Source organism: Ruditapes philippinarum, unplaced genomic scaffold (genome assembly GCF_026571515.1).
Source record: "Ruditapes philippinarum isolate M1 unplaced genomic scaffold, ASM2657151v2 ctg4659_1_1_1_1, whole genome shotgun sequence".
Classification (NCBI taxonomy): Eukaryota; Metazoa; Mollusca; class Bivalvia; order Venerida; family Veneridae; genus Ruditapes; species Ruditapes philippinarum.
In genome coordinates this window covers 119,912-142,334 of record NW_026853037.1, presented here as the reverse complement: position 1 = coordinate 142,334, position 22,423 = coordinate 119,912, and the positions used below count along the sequence as shown (strand labels likewise).

At 32.6% G+C, this 22,423-nt stretch overlaps 2 protein-coding genes across 2 annotated transcripts; one reads left to right on the top strand and one right to left on the bottom strand.

Annotated features, from left to right (window-relative positions):
* Positions 1-2,005: 2,005 nt before the first annotated feature.
* LOC132732128 (uncharacterized) lies at positions 2,006-6,058 on the top strand. The gene is made up of 2 exons (XM_060718498.1): positions 2,006-2,122; positions 4,390-6,058. The coding sequence occupies exon 2, from the start codon at positions 4,403-4,405 to the stop codon at positions 6,017-6,019; it is 1,617 nt and encodes a 538-aa protein (XP_060574481.1). The 5' UTR covers positions 2,006-2,122; positions 4,390-4,402; the 3' UTR covers positions 6,020-6,058.
* Positions 6,059-13,043: 6,985 nt separating this feature from the next.
* On the bottom strand, positions 13,044-20,956 carry LOC132732121 (uncharacterized). The gene is made up of 9 exons (XM_060718486.1): positions 20,225-20,956; positions 19,165-19,286; positions 18,694-18,768; positions 17,844-17,877; positions 17,221-17,291; positions 15,794-15,879; positions 14,955-15,057; positions 14,220-14,295; positions 13,044-13,711 (listed from the first exon to the last, which is right to left on the bottom strand). Exons 1-9 carry the CDS (start codon positions 20,835-20,837, stop codon positions 13,557-13,559), a joined length of 1,335 nt encoding a protein of 444 aa, XP_060574469.1. The 5' UTR covers positions 20,838-20,956; the 3' UTR covers positions 13,044-13,556.
* Positions 20,957-22,423: the final 1,467 nt, after the last annotated feature.

Sequence of the window (22,423 nt, the reverse complement as noted above, 5' to 3'; positions counted from 1 at the left end):
GTGGAAAAGTAAAAGGCCAGTGGAAACCTAATATAACTTATCAGACTATTGTCAGAAGGCTCCATGAACAATCCTCTCAACTCTAATAGAATAATAAGATGTCTACATCTTATACATATCTTATCAAGATGAACATTTGCCGAATAGACATGAGATTTGAGTCCGAAATACCTTGGGCCGAAACGTTCAACATGTTCAAGAGACCAAGAAACCTGCTGTTACATTATATTGGTATCGACGAAAGGCTTAAACAATTTCTCTAACTTTAGTATTTATGAAAATAAATATGTAAACGTTCAATGTCTTGAAAGTAATGGTTATCTAAAAATTGTAATTAATTCGACATACCTGACGCCATTTTTCCCCGCTAAATATTCCGCTCACATCGACAGGCGCTTGATATGGCTTTCAGTTGTAAATAAGCGTCTAAATGAGTGGGTCTAAAGAAGGTACCCGTTTGAATCGGAACATCTCATATCTTATCCTAGAGTGACTTAATCAGATGCATATAATATTTTATGGTGATGAGAGTGAGATATGGTTTTGTAAGGACACGTGTCCCATCAAGGAATTTCATTTTGCAAAATGTCAAACGATCAAAGCATGTTCATAATAAGAACCGTTGAAGTGAGGACAATGATTTGTCCTCACATCCCATTGAGCGTCCTAACAAGGAAGGTTTTTGGTGCATTAAATGTCCTGACAGAACGGGTAAAATCATCCCTCTCCCTCTCTCTCCTCTCTCTCTCTCTCTCTCTCTCTCTCTCTCTCTCTCTCTCTCTCTCTCTCTCTCTCTCTCTCTCTCTCTCTCTCTCTCTCTCTCTCTCTCTCTCTCTCTCTCTCTCTCTCTCTCTCTCTCTCTCTCTCTCTCTCTCTCTCTACACCAGTATTCCTTCAGTATTCCTTCAATATTGATAAGTATAACAACTATATATTCGTGATTTAGTTATTATTTTATGCATTAATATAATTATCAGTAAATAATTTGAGCAAAATAAGTTTGAAGGCTGTAAAATACTTAATACATATTCTTAAATTCTATATAAGATATTCCAACTTAAAATTTCACGTGTAGTATGTCTTATTTTTTTCATAACATCTTGGAACAACATTTACATATCTCCTGATTGGCGACTGAAATTTTTAAAAATGTCAGATATTAAGAATAAAATGTGTATTATGAAAAATATGACAAAACTTTTATCACCAAAACTTTGTCGGAATCAATGAAATTCCTGCATATTTTGACAAGAGATGAGATAGTGTCTGATGCCTGGTTTAATCATTTTATGATCTGTGACAAAGTTTTTACTCAGAAGAACAAATTTTATTTTTTTTATCAAAATTAAGACAAAGCTGGTGCTTGCTGTTTACATTAAAAATGGCTAGAAAAACATTTTACTGAATAATCGAAGAAGGTTAAATCTACTTTGTTTCCTCGTGCGTCACAAGCTCTGGATAGACCGGTAGGATACGATCCTTAGAGATTTATATCTGAACTAAATGAACTTTTTGTTTTAAATGAGCTTAAAGAGCTTTGAACTAATAAACAAATAACTAAGCCATTCAGGAAATTGTAATTGCCAATTTTTTTTCAATTTCCTACTTTACGAAATCCAATTAAAATTAGTAAAGTCATGCCCTCGCGTAATTTTAAACATTGTATTCCTCGGGAAAAGTTACCAATAAATAGTATTTTAGGTTCGACAATACCCATTAAACCGGTACAATTATAAGTCGGACGCATTTTTACAATAGTTTTACTATATTTATGAAAAGGTATTATCCCTGGTTAGGTAAGTGACTATATCATTGTTAAAATTTATAGCTTTTTGGACAATATAGGTTGTTATTAAAATTATCCAAAGAATTGTCTAATATTGCATGTGTGTTAAAATAGAATAATTAGCTTCTTAAAAAGAATAATCGGTTACTTATTGCGTGCAAAAAAAAATTGTTGTAGCTTAAAAAGTAAAACAAATCTATATTTGTAAACAGGAGAGAATATATAGCTTGTTTATGGTGTGATTAAATAAAGAATAACCTTTTCAAATTGTGTCTGACTCCTTTTTACAATATACATGTATAACTTTTCATTGTTGGATACCAAGCAATAGGAATGGTAATGTAATTTTATGAAGATATTTGCTAAAATGTTTTTCTATATAAAATGTATTGATTTTCATTTTCTGAGACACATCTAATCAACCAGACTTGGTTAGAGTTGTTACTAAATTACTATAAATAAATAAACATGGCGAAATTAGAAATATGTAAGTACTTCAGTATAATATTTCACGATCAATTAACAACTTGAAATACAAACGATGGAATATTCCGAACATCTTATTAATAGTTTTATACAGATATAACTAAAAAAACAATTTTGGTGTTTAAAAGAGAAGAAGAAAAGAAAAGAAGATAAAAATGTGGACATTTTCTTATATATATATTTCTGATAGACAGAAACACACACGCGCGCGCGTGGGAAAGTCATGGTTTATTTCAGCATACAAATAACATATTTACATTAAAAAGATACTTGAATGAAAAAGGGTTAGAACAGAACATAGATTTATGTACTAAGTTATGTCTAATTTCGACATGTTTATTGTAATTTAGTAAGAACAGACCATTTCTCGTCAGAGACTCGCATAATGTAATTTTTAATAAATTCAGTATCGAACCTACACTCATTCAATATCTACATTTCTTCATTATTGTCATTTTTTCCGTACCAATTTTAATAGCGCTGCTAATTTCTTTATAGAATTAAAAGCAGAACAGAAAAGAACTTTAATTTCTTTAATTTGTACATAGTACATCATCATATTCAACATTTTGAGCAACATGTTTAATGTTAATTTAATCAATCAATACAACAATGTAAAACAATAATGTTGTGTTTGTACGCAATATTGAATATGGTGTCGCTAAAATTTTGTATTATTGACTGACATATGCATAGATAAAATTAAAAAATTAAAGAAATCAAACTGCATTTTTTTTTATTTTAGCATTATACAAATCATTTCACAAATTTTACATTCATCTTTTAAGTTAAATCTATTTCTATAGTATAACTACATGTGTACGTACTATATATTTAAATCAAAATTTTCAAAATATTGTAAGTTTAGAATTATATTATGCACTTTAATCTGTCCCGGAGGTTAACAGATTGGCGGATGACCTACCCTATATTCAAAACAGTAACTTGTATCCAAAAATAAAAATAAATTACAAAAATAAATACAAAATCAAATATTTATATTCTTAATAAAACATTATTAAAGAGTCTTCAACTTGTAACAATATTTTCATTTAGAATTACCTCAAGTTAACCCTTACAATAGCTTTATAATTGAACTTGTAAAGCAATGTATAATGTCTCAAATTATGATCAAAGAAAAGAAGTGTTTATGTTACAAAGAATTCATATTTTAAATGCAATTATATCCACCGGAATGTTTTAGTATCTATGCAAAGTTGTTCTTGGATACGGGCACGGGAGAATCGCAGGTCAATTTGACTTCTCTAACGATAGACGCAATAAGCCGATTAAATTCTTTCATAAAAAATAGATACTAAAAAATACCAGCTATTTTTATTATGATAATGTCAAGAAATCCATAACAGAAACAAAAACAACAGCAGCATCATCATCATCATTATCAGCAGCAACAACAACAACATCAACAACAACAAAAAGCAACAACAACAATACCAACACTAAAAAGATCTTGGTAATTGAAAGTAGGATGCTCTTCGTGTGTACCGCAGTATTTTTTGTTTTCCAGGCAAATTGTTAACTGTCATTTATTTTCACTAATTCCGTATTATTAACTGTTGCAGCTAAACTGTGAAGTACACACGACTCAATGATTTAAGTAAAAAAAAACAAAAGGTCAATACATGTTAATAGGTGGTGCTAAGTACATGTATGCAAATTAGCACGGTATTACAGATGACGCAGTTCCACTTTAGACTATAATATTTATCTTGACTTCAATTCTTTAGGATTTCTTTCAACTCATCCTATTTTTTTTATTAATTATGAATTTGCTTGATTTGTTTATTTTTTATTATAATGAATATGTTGTAACTTTAAAATATCATGTTGGATAATTTTATTGTTAAGCCTTTTAATATTATGTTATGAGATATCTATGGTGTATGGAAATTATTTTTTAATATATACTTGTATGTTTACATATGACACATTAATTACTGAGTCCAAACCTTTCACTCCATCACTCACTCACTCACTCACTCACTCACTCACTCACTCACCAACTCACTCACTCACTCACTCACTCACTCACTCACTCACTCTCTCTCTCACTATAACAATAAAAATTCTTTAACAATTTTTGTTCTTGAATGCAGGAACATCGCTAAAATGGCAACAGTTGAGAACAACAAGGCACCTACTAATTTAATTAATAACGGCAGAACACTACCGTCACGTTCAAGTGTGATGACGTCGTCGAAATGTTCAGTCCCGTCATCTTTGCGGTCCAGTCGAATTGACCTCCTTTCATCACGTAGATCAACCAATTTTGGGTCATCACCAACAAGGCGTTTAAGCAGCTTCCGTGTTTTGACGTCACCTATCCGGGATTTGACGTCACCAGTTCGTGTATCGAACAGATTTTACAAATCTAATTTAACCAGGAAAGCTAGTAAACGGTCGTTGATTACTGCAGTAATGCCGAATGAGTTAGAAACAACAAATGACAACATAGCTTTAGTTCCCGAGGAATTGGAAATTCTCCTTGATCGTTGCAACAAAATCGAGAAAACAGCAATACAGAATATGAAAAAAGTAGAGCAAAGTCACGCGGCAGTTACCGCAGATATAAAGAAGTATAGGAAACAGGTGAATAATGTCCTTGACGTGTGGGAAAAAGAAGCGCTTGAAAGGGTGAACGGCATAATGGATCTTGACATAGCGCATCTGAGCTCCGTCTTGGATGAGGTAACGAAACTGGCAGAAGAAATACTTCAATCAGCAAAGGATGTTACAGAGTATAAAAGCAAGCTATTCGAAGTAAATGTTATTGAAACGGAGGCTAAAAATACCTACAGAGAATATAAATTCGTTAGCAACGAAACCATATCAAATCTTCTAAAAACTGAAACTGAATTGGGAGATATAGAAATAACGCACGAGGTGGCAGGGCTCTATAACAACCTTAAAGCTTTCGATAATTTTGTACCAACGTATTTGGAGGAGATTAATGTTAAAGCTGAAAATGATACTTTCGATTGTGATATAACTGGAATGACAATGATTGGAAACCACAAACTGTTTCTTACTGATACAGATAATAAGTCCATAAAAAGTGTAGACACCAAACTGAAGAAAATAACTTCATACTTAAGTCTTTCGTCAGGTCCTTGGGATTTAACCGTGGTGCACAGAGGACAACTCGCCGTGACTTTACCTAACGAGAAGATAATTCAGTTTGTTTTAACAACCGGCGGCTTGACAAAGGATCGTCATATGAAGGTGAACGGAGAATGTCATGGAATAACATACCGTCGTGAATGTTTAATTGTGTCATTTAGGTCGCCAGGGAAGGTCCAGATAATGACTCTTCAAGGACGGGCTTTGAAAATCATAAACCAGGATCTTCATAAAGCCAGACTGTTTGACTGGCCTGACTATATCGCTGTTAGCAAGGATGGAAACTACATATATGTTTCCGACTGGCATAGAAACACAGTAACTCGTCTGAGTTGGAAAGGGGAGGTCACTGGCGTCTACAAAGACAGTCTTGGTACAAAGATGGCGGGAGTTGCTGTGGCGAATGATGGGAGTGTATTTGTCTGTAAAAGAACGAGTCATTCCATTGTTAAACTGAGTCCAAACCTTTCAGTCAGCAATACAATACTTGAGGAGAAACATGGACTTAAATATCCGTGGTCATTGTGCTTTTGTGATGAGGAAAGTAAATTGTATGTTGACAATAATAGGAACAGTAATACTGTGGCGGTCTTCGAACTGCGTTAAACGCATTTATATATACCATAATTATAATGCACTAATAAAACATTAGAAATACATGTTTTATCAATTTATTACCGGAAGAGGTCACAAAATGTCGACAAGGGGTAATGCATATTGCAAGTGGGAGGGGTGACATTTTACTAGATCTCCAGAGGGGTCATGAGTCAAAATCTTGTTGATTTTTGTGTCGCTTGCTACTAAATAGCGGCGACATATAGAGATAACTTCTCCGTCGCCTGTCTGTCCTTCTGTCCGTCCGTCACAAAATTTGTCCGCACTACTCCTAAAAACTACTGGTGCAATTTATTTTCAAACTTTACACGATTGATTAGTACAAAGTCTAGTTGTGCATATCGTTGGCATTTTCCGGTTTAATGATTTTTGTCACAGTTATGGACCTTAATGATTTTTAGTTTTTAAAGGTTTGTCCTGCAATACTTCTCTTATACTATAATAATTGATGCAAATTAAAGGAAACTTTACCGGATTGATTGGTACTTCAAGTACTTGCATGATAAATGGGTTTTCCGGTTAAATGATTTTGGCTTGAGTTATGACCCTTTAAAAAACGCGTAATGACATGTTATTGATGTTTTTTCTCCTGCTATTTAAACAGTTGCTGCAACATGCAATTGGCTATCATCTGGCGACACATGTGATCACTGATCGCGCTTGTTATTAGCTAGCTCCGCTTCTCAAGAAAAAGGTTGAGCTGTCGTCATGGTCCATTTGCCGGTGTTAGCGTCAGCGTTGGTTGACATTTTCCTTAAGGTCCATTTTTGTAAAAACTATAAAATTTATTAACTTCAAACTTGGAATTCTTGTTCCCAGATAAAACTCTCTGGTCCTTACGGAACACGGAATATTCACTTACAACTTGGAGTACTTGTTGAATGATTTGAAATGCACATCTACAGGGGGAGATAATCCATAAATACGTTTATGCTTTATTATTTTCCTTTCTTGAATATGTATATTTGTCTTTTTTTCTTTAAAACAAGTTAAAGGTATACATTGCATGCATTGCTCCTAAAAATAATGACTGACAGTAATTTATATTTACCCCCACTCCCAAAAAAAATCACACATGAAATATACTTATATGGGCCATCTTCATGAAGGTGCATGATACCCCAGGTTTGGCCGATTTAGTACCTTCAAAACACCATGTCTGTGTTATTGATAAATTTAAGCGGGCCATCACTTAAATATGGTCCCTGCCTCCTTAACCGTCTCCCCCGGCCTCCTTACCTCCCCTCTGCCTACACGCATGTTTATTATTACTATTATTTTGCATTTTGTTCGAATACTAGTATATCATCTAAAGTACTAAAAAAAAATAATTGGAAAACTTGCGCGACTGAAAATATGTTTGTCCTTTAATTTATTCTAATTTTCAAAAATCACCAGTGTGTTTTTCTGAAGTTTACATTTAAACTATGGTAAATAACATTATTCCCTTCATTAGAAAGTTATTAGAGAGTCCTCAAAATTGATTTTGGTATTGTAATGCGTTTTGCGCATTCCTTCAAGAAAGGACGCTTTACAAAATAAATATTAATCCTGTACATAGCCAAGTCTGACTTATGCACATCTTTTAAACAAAATACATAAAGTCTTTGAATTTATTTGACTTAAAACCTGAATTTAAAGAAATAAATCTGAACGCTTTACATTTCTTTGTAAGTTCAGAAAGAAACTTGAAACTTGAAACTTTTTATTTAATTAAACGCCTGTTTCTATTTAACAATATTCAACGGCGTTGTACAGTACATATAATATAATAAGAATCAACATCAAATGAAATAAAAGCTTTAACATACAATTCCAATTAACATATTTTTAAAAAATTTTAGAGACCTTAAAATGATAAAACTGATATACATGTAGCATGAGATAAGATTATTTACATACATGTAACTTGATTACAAATAGATTAAAAAGAATAAAACATTCATTTACATTGCACATTCATCACACTGTCAGTCATCAGTTATACGTTACTCATGTTTATCTCATTTCAGATTTTAAAATAGTGATTCAAACTTTCTGAAAAAATGTGTTTTAAGATTTCTTTTAAATACATCAATATTTTTAGATTGTTTCAACTCTAATGGCAGCGGATTCCACAATTTTGGACCAATAGTTCCGAAACTTCTGTCACTAAATGTTTTTCTTTTATTGAATGGAATAACGTAGCAGTTCTCAGAGGTTTTAGCTGAACGTAGTCGGGTATTTGGTACTTGTTTGGTTAGGAGTTCAGAAAGGTATTTTGGAGCATGACCGATTGAACAATTGTATACAAAAGTCAGAATTTTATATTCGATTCTAGATTTGATGGGCAGCCAGTGAAGGTCGAACAATGCTTGCCTTGAACTGTCAAATTTCTTTCGTTGCAGAACTAACTTAGCGCACATGTTTTGAATACGTTGCATTTTTTTCAATTCAAAATCGGATACACCATAAAGAATGACATTGCAATAATACAAGTGTGACATTACGAGTGCTATTACTAGTATTTCAGCTGCTTCTTTGGTGAGGTATTTTCGGATACGTTTTATTCTAAGATAGTTTAACATTGCAGTACGGCACTTTCGTTTGACATGTTCCTTGAAATTTAGTGTTTGGTCTAGAAATGCGCCTAAATATCTAATGGACTCTTCGGAGTTGATCTTATCTCCGTTTATACAAATGGATTTTAGGTGACACTTTTCGAGTTGTTGAGAACTTCCAAATGTTATGAATTCTGTTTTCGATGAGTTCATCTTGAGTTTATTAGCGTTCATCCAGTTGTTGATATCAATCGCACCATTTTCTAATTCAGCGATTGCAGAAATTTCACTATTTTCTTCAGAAAGGGGTTTAGTTGAAATTAATGTTTAACTTGTGTTTATGCAAAGGCACAGTGCTTATATTTAATGTAATAAAAGTCTCTGGCAAAGGCAATTTCTGAAACTTAAATCACTAACATTAATAAACAGGCTCGACGCAGTCTACAACATTTTTGTTTTTACCGTGTTCGGCGTTTTTAAAATTTAGTATTTCTATTTAAAACATGTTGTCTGCATTTCGATCTAGACAGGAATAATACATTCTTTTAAAAGTTTACAAGTCAGCTTATGCCATGGTTACCCGTTACAATAACACTTTCATTTCATTTTTATTGAAATGGAATGATTTAAAATCCAATTAAATCTGTTTTAAATCTCTCTACCATAAATATTTTCTTTGAGAATGACAATAAAACTCCGCGTTAAATGGACATTTTTATATAAATAGATACATTAAGATAAGATTGTTTATATCATAATATGAACATTAACACTGTCTCTAACGACAATACTTTATTAATCTGTTCGTCAAAATGTCACACCTGAAAATGTTTGATTATTTCTATGAAGATATAAAATAAGATTGATACCTTGTTGACAGAGAAACAATCACAAATCAACAGTTTATATTTTGAAAACGTCGGTAGGAGATATAATAAAAACATTTTAGCTATTTTCAAGCAGTCCGACGAACACCAACTTGAGAGAAACGAAAAAGAACAACCAGAAGACGATTGCACGCTCTCATATTAGTGCATTAAAGGAATAATTTGGAATTTAAAGAAAACTAAACTTCAAAGGTCTGGTGAGTACATCTTCTGAATCTGCACAACATTAACACCATTACTCTTTTTTAAAATTAATGTGCTTCATATTAAAAAATAATTATGATAAATGATTGAGCTCTGTCTATGATAATTGTCCGTGCTTATGGCCGTGATCATTTAATCGATTTTGTCTGTTTAGTTAGAAGGAATTATTTAGTATCTACATTATTAACGAATTTCTTTAGTGTTTTATTTCTATCTTCGCAGGTGTGATGGCCTCAGTTATGAGGAATTCGGGAAGTGACTATATATCAGCACGTGGTGTGGTCACATCAGACTCAAATGTGCCGGTAGCGTCAAAGTGGTCCAGTAGTATGGGTTTCCCGTCATCAAGAAAATCACTTCGGTTAAACATTGGTAAATCTGTGAAACTAGCTGGATCGATATCGACAACACATCCGAATTCTAAGAATAAAGGACAAGCCCATGACACAACATCAATAGTTTACAGACAAAGCAAACCGAGTTCTGACAAAATTGCAAGAGAACCAGAATTGCATTCCAAAATAAACAAGATTGAATTAAAAGATCTTAACAAAATTGGAGTTCAAAAAGATTTAGTAAATTCTCCTGAGTCTTTAACAAAGCAAAGTAAGAACATTTTGATCAAAGAATCTTCCAATAAAGTAACAGCAAATTCAACAAAGAGGGCTACAACAAAAGGGCAAAGAACCAATTCCCTAAGATCATCAGCGCTTTCAAATCAGCGAAACATCATTTCAACCGAAAGTTCAAGTAAAGTCAGCTCTTTACCTTCAAGACAGGCAGAGAGCATTCAAAGCACGAAAACTCGATTTAGTATAACATCAACAACCCGTGGATCAAATAGGTCAAACAAAAACCATTCGGACAAACAGACAAGAAAACAGTACACTGGTCAAGAAAATGAAATAGAAACCACGGCTGATAATATTATTTTAAACGCCTCTGAATGTGAAGAAAATGAACAAAAGGCACAAACATGTTTAAGTATTAGGTCAAAATCATCGGAAAGTCTTCGGTTACGGTCAACTGAGAGCTCAAGTCAGATTGACGTAATATCCTTGCACGGTTCAAACAAAGAAACACCACCTTCGGGACATTCAAACAGAGTTAGAAGGAAATCTTCTGTTCGTGGTAGCCCTTCAATTCATCGCGAATCAGGGAGATCATTTAAGTATAACCTGAACAGAAATCCAAGCAAACGATCTTTGATATCATTATCGTATCCAAAAAGAAATGATAACAATGGTGAAAAAGCACTTCCAGAAGAACTAGAGCTCTTAATTGATAGATGTAAAAACATAGAAAATACGACTATACAAAATATGAAGAAGGTAGAACAAAGTCACGCGGCAGTTACAGCTGATATCAAGAAATACAGGAAACAGATCAACAACGTTCTAGATTTATGGGAAAAAGAAGCATTAGAGCAAGTAAATAATATCATGTCTGGAGATATTGCTAATCTAAATACCGTATTAAAGAATTGTGTCCAACTTGCTGAAGAAATACTAACTGTGTCTGAAAAGGTTTCTGAGTATAAAACCAAGCTGTTAGAGGTTAATGTCATAGAAATAGAAGCAAAGAATACTTACAGAGAATATAACTTTATAAACAATGACAAAATATCTTCTCTTTTGAAAATGGAAAGTCAAATCGGTGAAGTGAAAATCACACACGAGGTAGCAGGTTTGTATAACAATCTGAAGGGATTTGATAAGTTTGTACCAACGTTACTTGAAGAAATCAATGTCAAAGCTGATAAAGATTCCTTTGACTGTGATATTACTGGAATGGCAATGGTAGGCACTAATAGACTTGTAGTCGCTGATGCCGACAATAAATCTGTGAAAAGTATAGACACTCGACTTAATAAAATAACTTCACATTTAACATTTATGTCAGGTCCTTGGGACTTGACAATGGTACACAGAGGACAAGTAGCAGTTACAATACCGAGTGAGAAGTTAATTCAGTTTGTTGCAATCGCAAACGGCCTTGTGATGGACAGACATATGAAAGTTAACGGTGAATGTCATGGAATAGCCTACAGTCAGGAAAGATTGATCGTTGGATTCCGTGGAAGTGGTAGGCTGCAGATTATTGATATGAAAGGAAATGTCCTTAAAACAATTAGCAAATTTATGTTTAAGGCTAAACCCCACACGTTTGACTGGCCAGATTATGTTGCTGTTAGTAAGGACGATAACTCGATATATGTCTCAGACTGGCATAGAAACACAGTTACTCGCCTTACCTGGAAAGGGGAGGTCACTACTGTCTACAAAGACAACCTAGGTACAAAAATGGCAGGTGTTGCTGTCGCGAGTGACGGGAGTGTATTTGCATGTAAAAGAACAAGTCATTCAATTGTCAAACTAAATCCGAACTTATCAATAAACAATATAATACTTGAAGAGAAACACGGTCTCAAATATCCATGGTCGCTGTGCTTTTGTGATGAGGAAAATAAATTGTATGTTGACAATAACAGAAACAGTAACACTGTGGCGGTCTTTGAATTGCGCTGAATGTTTCCTGCTTTAGTTTAGACATTATTTTAACAAAACATGAATTAAATTATTATCGTTATATTCCTTTCTTACCAATACGGTACACATTGTGCTTTTGTGATGAGGAATATAAATTGTATGTTGACAATAATAGAAATAGTAACACTGGCAATCTTTGAATTGCGCTGAATGCTTCCTGCTTAAATCTTTATCTTTACATGCATATCTTATACATATATGGTACACTTTGTATTTGTAAATGAGTAAGAGCATAATACAGGAGTTCCTCATCATCATTTCGCCCTGTCACATACTAGTATCAAACATTAACATATGGCAATATCTTATTATCGTGTGGATAATCGTTATTAAAACGGTCGTCGTTAACAATTCTGTTTGTTTCATTTTGCGATCATCATCTTTGTGAATGTATAAACTATAAAATATATTCACTTATTAAAAAGGTGTTTTGCATTCAGCTATTCATTTAAATGGTTCAAACTTTAATAGAAAGTTCTGAAGCGGATACATTTGTTTCTTCTGCATTTTGCGACCTTTAGACTTACTATTTCAATCAAAATTCTTTGTCGCAATTTAAGAAACAACTGGCCTGATAGATTTTTTCATTAGATAAGTAAGTCAACATTGACCTTGCACATAATATCGGTGTACTAGCAATAAAATAAGGTGAACAGCCCAAAGTACATTTTATGAAACGTGGTGGGTCGTAATAAAACTTTAAATGTATGACTGAACTTTTAACCTAAAGACAATTACACGTAAAAATTGAATGTGAATCGCAAGAATAATCGAAAGACAGCTACATTTTTTATAGTTTTATATCGTAAAACAAATAAATAATAACAAAACATGCATAACAAAGTAAAGATATTTCCTGTTTATGTTAAACTGACTGAAACATTATATTGGTATTCATATTTTAGATGTTTCAGTAAAACGTGTTCATTTTATACGTGAATATGCTGTGTGTAATACAAATAAAGATGGGCCAGCTTAACACTTGCAGTGATGAAGAACAACATTTGAAAAACTGACAGAAATATTCCAATATTACAAAGATTTCAGGAATACCACGCTTGTCTATTGTCGATAATTTCTTTTTAATATACATTAAAATGTGTCGGAACAAATTGGCTGAAAGGCATAATTTTATGTCCTAATTAAAGTATATATTTTTTTGGAGAGGTATTTCAATATAGCGTGAACAACGACTTTTGCTGAATTTGTGAAAATATCTTCATTACTTCCTCACACACCACTTAGAATATATCTGCTTAATTCTTCGCGACGATTTCGATTCGTTTTCAAATGTTGTGTGCAGCAACGGGAGAACACTGTGTGAGAAGAACGGTTGTCTCCCTTTACATCATCTGGCTAGTCTCATCACAGGGCCTCTATAATGACGTTTAACCGGCCCAGTCTCTTCTTTAACAAAGTCTATGTCATTTAATGAAGATTTCTGATACGATTTCCACACTTGAAGCCGATTGTATCTAAAATAGTTCCCAATCATAGTCCTTCCTGGAAAAGTGTATTAAAAAAAGAATATCACTTTGTATGGTATATTTTGATGATATTATATGCTACAAGTTTAAATATATTGTTGCTCAGTAATTGCATTGCTGTTTCAAAATTCGTTAGTTAATTAACCACATTCCATGTTTTTCATAATGGCGATATCAACCAAGAACAAAATGTTTCTAAACATAGTGATGTTAAACTTTTTCATTATCCCGCATGTACAGACTCAATCACACCGAGTCTGCAATTTTCATGTAATTTTGCTGTTTTTAATCTTTCCGAGGAATAACTTTTTTTCAGATATTTAACATAATAGCATTAAATCTGTTATAAAATATATAAGGGCTCAAACAAGTACATAAATATAATCTTCTTTTGCTAAATGCCCAATTTGTTTCAAGTGTTCGGAGTCTTTGGTGATTCTATTACCAATTGAAAATAATTGTCTAAACAGTTCTTGATATGTGTATCATTTACACAGGTAATACTAAATAACCCAAACACTTACCAGCCTCCGTGTCTTCTGTTAGAAGATTCACCTTGACGAGGTTAGGGTACATGAGACTTTGTAACATCGGTATGATCTGAAACAGATACTTGTTTATTTGTTTGGTTTTACGGTGCACCAACACAGTATAGGTCATATGGCGCCGAAACAGAAAAACGATTTGTGTTACAAACTTCAAAGCAACATCATGCAGGGGTCAAAACAATCTCACCTGCTGGAGCTAAGAGATGCATAGACTCAAGTTATATACAAACCCACACAGTCGCCTCTTACGATAACGCTGGGATAAACGGTGGCTTCAATTTTTATGCCTCACCATTAAAGGCAACCCCTCATTCACTAGGGGCTCTAAACAAATACTTGTTTCAAATAATCACCAAGTCCGGACAACGGAATTTAAATAATTTTGAATTATAACATAGACATGTCGCATTTCCATTTAAAACACCAAACAATATCAACGAATAAATTAATAATTCAAGCAGTTTAATCATTTTATATCATTAACAATTTAATTTAAAAATTGGTAAACAAGATTGAACGTTTCTATATTTTGTCTGTCGGAATCTCTTTCAGGCGCGGTGCAGCCGAGCGACTGAGCAACCTACAATCCATAAATTGGTTGAAATTATGTTTTGAATCTTTACACAGTATTAATTAGTATGACATGCTGATTTAACGTGATAGAACGATTTGATTGGACTAACTTTAATTCAACCAGTAACTAATGTATACCTTTTTGCCTTGTTCATTCTCTGTGAGATTAAAACCAAATAAATGTATTGCAGCATCCTCGGGATTAAGTTTGCTTATCATGTTAGCCAGGGCTCTCCAAAACCTGAAATATATACATAGCCATAAATCTTTCCTGTATTCTAAACAACACTACTACACCATTGGATACGACAAATATAATATAATCTTGATTAAAGTCTCATCCATACATAACAATATATACAACACTTCATTTACAAATTATAAAAAAAAAGATCATAAAGTTGCATGTACGCTCATTCTGTTCAGAATAAGAATTAAAAGGAAGACAACTCCTCGGCCCATCCAAATTGAACTGAAGAGTTACCATGCTTATTTACATTAAGAAACCGCTGCTAATCTCGTTCGGAAAGAATTTCCAAAGACCATAGCGATTTTGCAAAAAACATTCTAGAACATCCTAGATTGCACTAAATGTCATACAAGTTCTTGAACTGATAAGCAGCTATTTCTAAGCATTTAACTCACATATATTTATTTTTTAATCAAGTCTTATCAAAGTTTATCTGAAAATTGCAAATATCAATATACTACAAAACTAAAAGTTGGATTGTCAATCTGAATAAATAGACGAGACTTATATCAAAAATATTTCGCTAAATACGTTATCCATATACATGTACTTACTACATGTACAAACGGATATCATATCGAAAAATTATCAATTCATAAAAAAGAGGAATTATTGGTGAGGTGAATAACAATTGATTTTTTTTGTGGTTTAAAATTGATAATGACTTATAAATATCATGTATGACTGTACCGGAAGTATCTTACCGTAAAAATGTATATGTACTCACCCTAACACACTGCGGTATGATGGCTTGTACAACTTCTGTGGCGTTATTGCAAAATTCTTTAACAAATAAATATAACCAGGTCCTCCCTTTAATACAAAAGATAATACTAAGAGGATATTTTTTCGTTTGCGTGAAATATGGAATATATTTTCACGAAACATGATAAAATGCCACATATTTTCACGAGCCGGAACGGCGAGTGAAAATATGTGGCATTTTATCATGTTGAGTGAAAATATATACCATATTTCACAAAAAACGAAAAAATAACCTTTTTATTTAATTTCATCATCAAACAAAATGGTAACGAATTCCCTTGCTTGCTACCAACTGCAATTGTACAGCGCGCAGTAATTTATGCGTAAGCACGCGCTGTTTGGCGCTACATTGTGACGTCATGTAAACAACTCTTTAAACGTCTGTACAGCGTTAATTACCGAATTAAAGATATTGGTGTTCGGATTAATTTTCTTAGTTAGACCGTTTTCTATCATGCTAGATAGTTTTCAAAACAATATTCAAGAAAAAGTTGTTTTGTATTTATCAGATTTTTCAAACAAAACGGCGAAAGAAGTCCCTTAAAATAAATATGAGTTTTGACTCCGCCCACTTTCATATTTATATTTCATATTTATTTTTAAAAAATATGAAATATATTTGACTGATATAGCACCATATTTCATGGGTAAAATTAAATAAATGCTAGTATCTTTACCATTGACATCATAAAATTTACGTTAATTAAATAAACCGAGTAAAGCAAAAACCTTCACCAACATTCGAGCAATCCGCCTTAATTGGGACTTGAATAATTGGACTTACTTACAAAAAGGAAAAATTCAAAATGCGATTAAAATGTTATGGTGATTTTTGTAGGGAGAGACAGTGAAATAATTATAATAAACGCATTTACAATAAATATTATATAATATATGCTACTATCGTAATCAACTGCCCCCCCCCCCCCCCCGCTCATTGCAGTAACATCTAATATTGGAAAAGATGTACACGAGTCTTCATTATATTTGTCAAAATGTTATTGTTGTTAGTTTTTCAAATAAACCCGACATTGTAAAGGTCATATGACCACTTTCAAGCTTTTACTGTTGGAGGTAGACCCCAGAGGGAGTGCGAGTGTGGTTAATGCAGTTACAAGAGAGCACTGGAGCAGAACCACCGACCGACAGTATGTAAGTCGGATCACTTTCTCGCCAGAATGAATCCAAACGTTGAGCAAATCTGAAAACCAATCTCTCTAGTTTCACTAGTTGGCCCTACTTGTTTTGTGCATATGAGACGAATACGCTCGCCATTCGGAACAACTCGTCGCTCATACTTAAGTATAACAGAGTGAACTAAAAAAGATGTGATTGTTATCATGCAAGTCCCCATAGAAATAACTTAGAATCAATGGTAAACATACCAACCTGACATAGCACCATGACAGATTTCGCCTTACAATTCTGTTTGTATTGGTTCAACTTCCGTGACATTGTTTCTGTACACATGAAAAGTAAACAACATCAATATACATTTACTAGGATCTACATTTTCAAAACATTAGCTAAGATTACATTTATTTTTGATTACATATATTTTCTACATTGTTTTAAATTTAACGATTAATGTATGTCAGGGTACATGTATTTAACTAGAAAGTGTTATGTTATTGTCATCTATACAAGTATACAAATTACTTTACATTGTGTATTTATTTAATCTATTATTTTTATAATTATCATTTTAATAATATCTTTATTTGGCATAAGCAGCACGCCTCCATTGGCATGCTAATTTTCATTAAAATTTCGAAAACGTATCTAAAAGTAAAATATTTTGAAGTGAACAAAGACAATATTTTTCACATTGCAAACAGCACTAACAATTAACCCATGTAAAATCACAAAAAAAGAGGTCAAAATATGCAAAAATAGCACTAACTGCGTTATATGGTGAAAAGTACTGGAAAATTGATAATAAATCGCACATAACATGGAAAATGGAGGCATGCAGCTTTAATGGCGAAATAAGCACTTAATCGTATTTATACCTAAAATATCTGTGAAAGTACACGAATCAAAATCCTGAAAGAAAAAAAAACTTCTAAAAAAGCATATATGAAGTTGTTGTAATAAAATTAGCATAATTTATTCATTATTTATCTTATTCAATACACTACAGAAAAGATAACGGGTTTCAACGGCTTATTGAACAACTGAACATTTTGACACGACATATTTGAAACTACCTACTAATTTAATTGACTGATTTTTAATGTCTTTATTTCCCTTTTAATAAAATACTTAAATGGATTTAATAGTCAAATTATAATTGACAAATACCTTACAGTATAAAGACATACAATATACACATGCTTTATGTATGGTGGTGTAAGGAAATATGTCTTATTTAAGAATTTTACATCTCATTAATTAATAATAACAGCATTTAATACAAGTTAATAAGAAATACATTATACACCTATTTGCTAGATTGCTTTATATGAGATCTGTGCCTTTTTCAACTAAGATTTTATAAATGAGCAAATGTGCATGCCGCGTTAAAGTGTATATATATATAAATATATTATGTTGTTCCGGGGCATTCTTTTCTATTAACGGACAATATTCATGTATGTTGAATAACATCTAGACATTATATGTAACAACTTTTTTTCTGAATTGACCATAAACTAGATTTTACTGTTGATGAAATTTTTGAAAATAGTTCATAAGATACAGCTTTATATCCTTTAAAAATAGTTAAATTAGAAGAGAATATTCTTTATATTAAACGGTACGGTATTTGGAGAAAAAACATCATCAACAACAAAAGCACCTCTTGTGTTCTTTTGGATGTTTGTTATTATTCCATTCTGTATATTCTGTACATTTACTTACATATAAAATAGGTATAACGTTGTCATTATATACTTTTGTGAGTAGATAACACTTAGGTATCTTGGAGGAAACCAACTGAAAGTGGGAAAAGAAAACATTATATTTAGGTTTGTTTCTGAAACATTTAATTAACTTGAACAGTATAGAATATGCATGACTGTACAGTTGTAAACGTACCTTCACATATATATTTTCATGCTAAATGTAATAAAAATTAGGCCGGATTTTCGCTAAAAACACTTGAAAGTAAAAAGTTTGTTTTGCAAGCATTTTCTTTCAACCAATAAAATGATCATTTGTGTCAGTACTATTTTAGTCGTATCCTTTACCTACAAATATTTGGGTCTGAAATAGACCTAAGTAGTCTCTATAGCTATCGCATACTTAAAATGTCTAAATTGTAATCAATTCAAACGTTATTAATTATGGTTCATTTAAACTTAAGTCATTTAATATATGCTAAATTCTTGCCACTATTCTGGGAGGATTAAAGTTGTCTCCCGTGTAGAGTTGTTCAACGTGTTGCTCGGCAACCCACTTCTTCCGGTCCGCTTCTAGCTGAACATCTTCTACAATACTGCGCATGCGATGACCTATAACATTAAATATACGTACAGATTCAGTAAATTAAAAACTTTGTCCTGGCTTCCTTCTATAGATTTGTAATTGATTTCTGTTAGATATACAGTGTATTGTTAAAAAGAAAAAAAAGCACTTGTTCAAATGTCTAGTATATTAGAGGGATACATTTGATTCTAAAGTGAGAAGAAATAAAAACATAATGTATCCATAATCATATCATCATCATCTTCTTTTTCTTCTTCTTCATTGTTGTCGTTATTCATCATAATTTGAACAGCACACAAGCATCTTTGATAACACAAGCTTCACCCACTCTGCCTCGTTTAGACCGTGCAGAAAAATACGTTACTTTGTGACATTGTATACTAGCTACTCATAACTATAAGATGTTGTAACGTCACAGAACAACCACTTAAGAAACTGTGTTAATGATATAACCTGGGACAAAATATGCAGGGACAAGCATCTACTGACAAGGAAAGCGGACTTATTTTGGCGTCCATTTGACGGCCGATCGACCAATAAGGAAAGTTTTTGAATCATATTTGAATATCATTATCATAAAATTACATTGACATATTTTCATAACATTATATTAAGGCCAGTACAATACACAGGGATGGTTAAAAACTTACGCCAGATGGCTTTTTTTTCTTATTTAGAACAGAAAATAACAGATAAAATGGCGGCGGATGCGCCTTATTGGACAAAGCTGATGTCCAGTTGCTTGTCTCGTTTCATGTCTCAGCTATATTATTATATACCACAAGTTTCATGATCCCACGTTGAACTAGTAATATAAGGATCGCTAGACGCGGAGGGGCAAGCCGTTGATTCCTAGAGACTTATTGTTCCTTACGGGTTGTCTATAAACTTATAGCTTTCTACACAATCGAATTGAAATAAAATCTGTAAAAACTAAGTTTCACAAAATTAAAAAAAAACTCACTATAGTTCCAAGATTCATCTTTTCCTTGATTGCTTACTGGATTTTTCCACAATGACCTTCTCGTTTGCTCATGTGAGTGTTGTCTTGCCGCAAGATCAAGCCATGATGACGACCCCATTCCGTTGTACTTAAGCACAGGTTTCTGTGTTGTTACAATAGGTGGTAAAAATATATGTTCTTTTTTAGTTTCACCTTTATCATGGACTTGTTTCATTTTTATTAGCGCGTTTTTGTGTTTCTCCTCCGATTGTCCTATTACTCCATTTATAACATTATTTTCTAGACCCTCCTCTTCAAGAATTTCTCTTACTTGACTAGGCATCATATAATCCGCATCATATGTGTCTTCACGAGCTAGTCGTGATGGATGCTGCATTTGAATATTCGGAAACCCTCGAAGTTTTGATAGAACATCAACTTTCCATCTTGTTCCGGTTGATTTTCCGACTTTTAAAACCGGAAATGTTCGGTTATGTTCCTTAGAATGTCTTCTTATACGAGCGTCCGTGAGGAAGTTTTCATTTGGTGTTAAAATAAAGTTATCTGTAAATGTTCTATATGCTGTTATATCAGAGCGTCTCATTTTCCGGTCATGTCTACGCCTGGCAGCCATGACAACGAGTTTCAATGACCCACTGTTACCATAGAAACAAAGGTCCCTTTATCACATGATGGGCACTGATCTTTTTCTTTTCTTTTATCTTGTGACTTTGGTCGTTGTTGTTGCAATATCTATGCCTGTAAAAATGTGACACATATAATTAGTTACAAATGTATCTTTATACATTTTTGTATATCTAAGTACATTACATTGTATATGGAGAGACTGGTTATATTTTCTATTTTTTATCCATTGTTATTTTCACATCCTTCTCAAATATTGATATCATTTATTCAAGAATGATAATAAAATCTATTATTTAGAAGAAAACAAGAAATCCGTTTAACACTATAAAATTTAGTTCCATTCATTGATCATTTTGGTCTTGCTTCTTACCAGTATCATAGCATTATATACATAGGCCTTTTAAAACAAGAAGATAACTTATCATGCAATCATGCAATCAAAACATTTTAAATCTCTTGTATTGTCTTTATCGATCCAATATTTGCACCCTTATATATCCAATATCTGTTACTTAATTGATCCAATATCAGTAAGATTCACATAAGTTACTACTGTGTGGCTCATGTTATTGACATAACATGACTTTCACTATAAAATATTCATTGTGGTACTTTAAAGCTAGAATTATTTTCTGACTATGATACCCCAGCGAATCTTCTATAGAAATACAGCATTAAATTGCTATAAAGAAGGCCAACTATAACAAATTAGATGCTAATGCGCCAGTGATGAAACAGATGGTACCCAAAATAGGGTAGAAGTTCGAATCCCGGCAAGACATAAGGCCAAATAATTTTATTTTGTCTTGTTTAGTTGTAATTATTCTGTAGAAAATTTTAAAAAATGGTTCCGATAAAAGTAAACCAAACCTACACTAAGTGTCGTCTGCAAAAAGGGAATTTACAGATATTAATAAAGCACTGCATAAAACAATACATTTTAAGAAATTAATTGGTGATACACATCTATAATTAAACATGTCATATTAGAATGGTAAATTAATATAGAAGTAATATTTTTACCTTCTAACAATTATATTAGCCTTAAATAATACAGCACTGTCGTTTAAATTTTTGATCTTTCTTATTTATTCGTGTTTTAATTTTTTTTCTTTATTTTGTATTTCTATAAAAAATCCAGCTTTAATCTGATGATATAACAGCGAGCGTAATACCCGAACAATGCCGTATAATTTATCTAACTTCCGTCTGCTGGATTTCTGTAATCAATGGCATGAAATGGCTAAAAATAGAAAATGTAGACATAGCTGACTCCTACAAATATTGACTTATAATTAACGTCGACGTGTGTTGCAAAACCGTTTTTTGATAGCTTTATGAAAATATTGACCCGTTAATACCTTAAAACTAATTTATCATCGTGTCATATAAGTATTAAAGCTGCTAGCTTCCGGTTGAATAATTAAAAAAACAACAACCAATCCTCCCCTTGTTGGAATATTGATATAACTAAATTAGATTTAAATTATTTACAAAAATAAAATTTCAGAAAATTAAAATAAAATGCAATCGAGAGGGCGAGCATATCTTACACAATTGATACTATTTTTA

Excerpts from the sequence above, each read along its gene's own strand:
- LOC132732128 (XM_060718498.1), top strand. The coding sequence starts at position 4,403 with ATGGCAACAGTTGAGAACAACAAGGCACCTACTAATTTAATTAATAAC.
- LOC132732121 (XM_060718486.1), bottom strand. The coding sequence starts at position 20,837 with ATGGCTGCCAGGCGTAGACATGACCGGAAAATGAGACGCTCTGATATA. Across the intron at positions 17,878-18,693 it reads ACGTTATACCTATTTTATAT|GATTTTGATTCGTGTACTTT; the intron begins GTAAGTAAATGT and ends TTTTTCTTTCAG. Across the intron at positions 13,712-14,219 it reads AACAGAAGACACGGAGGCTG|GAAGGACTATGATTGGGAAC; the intron begins GTAAGTGTTTGG and ends ACACTTTTCCAG.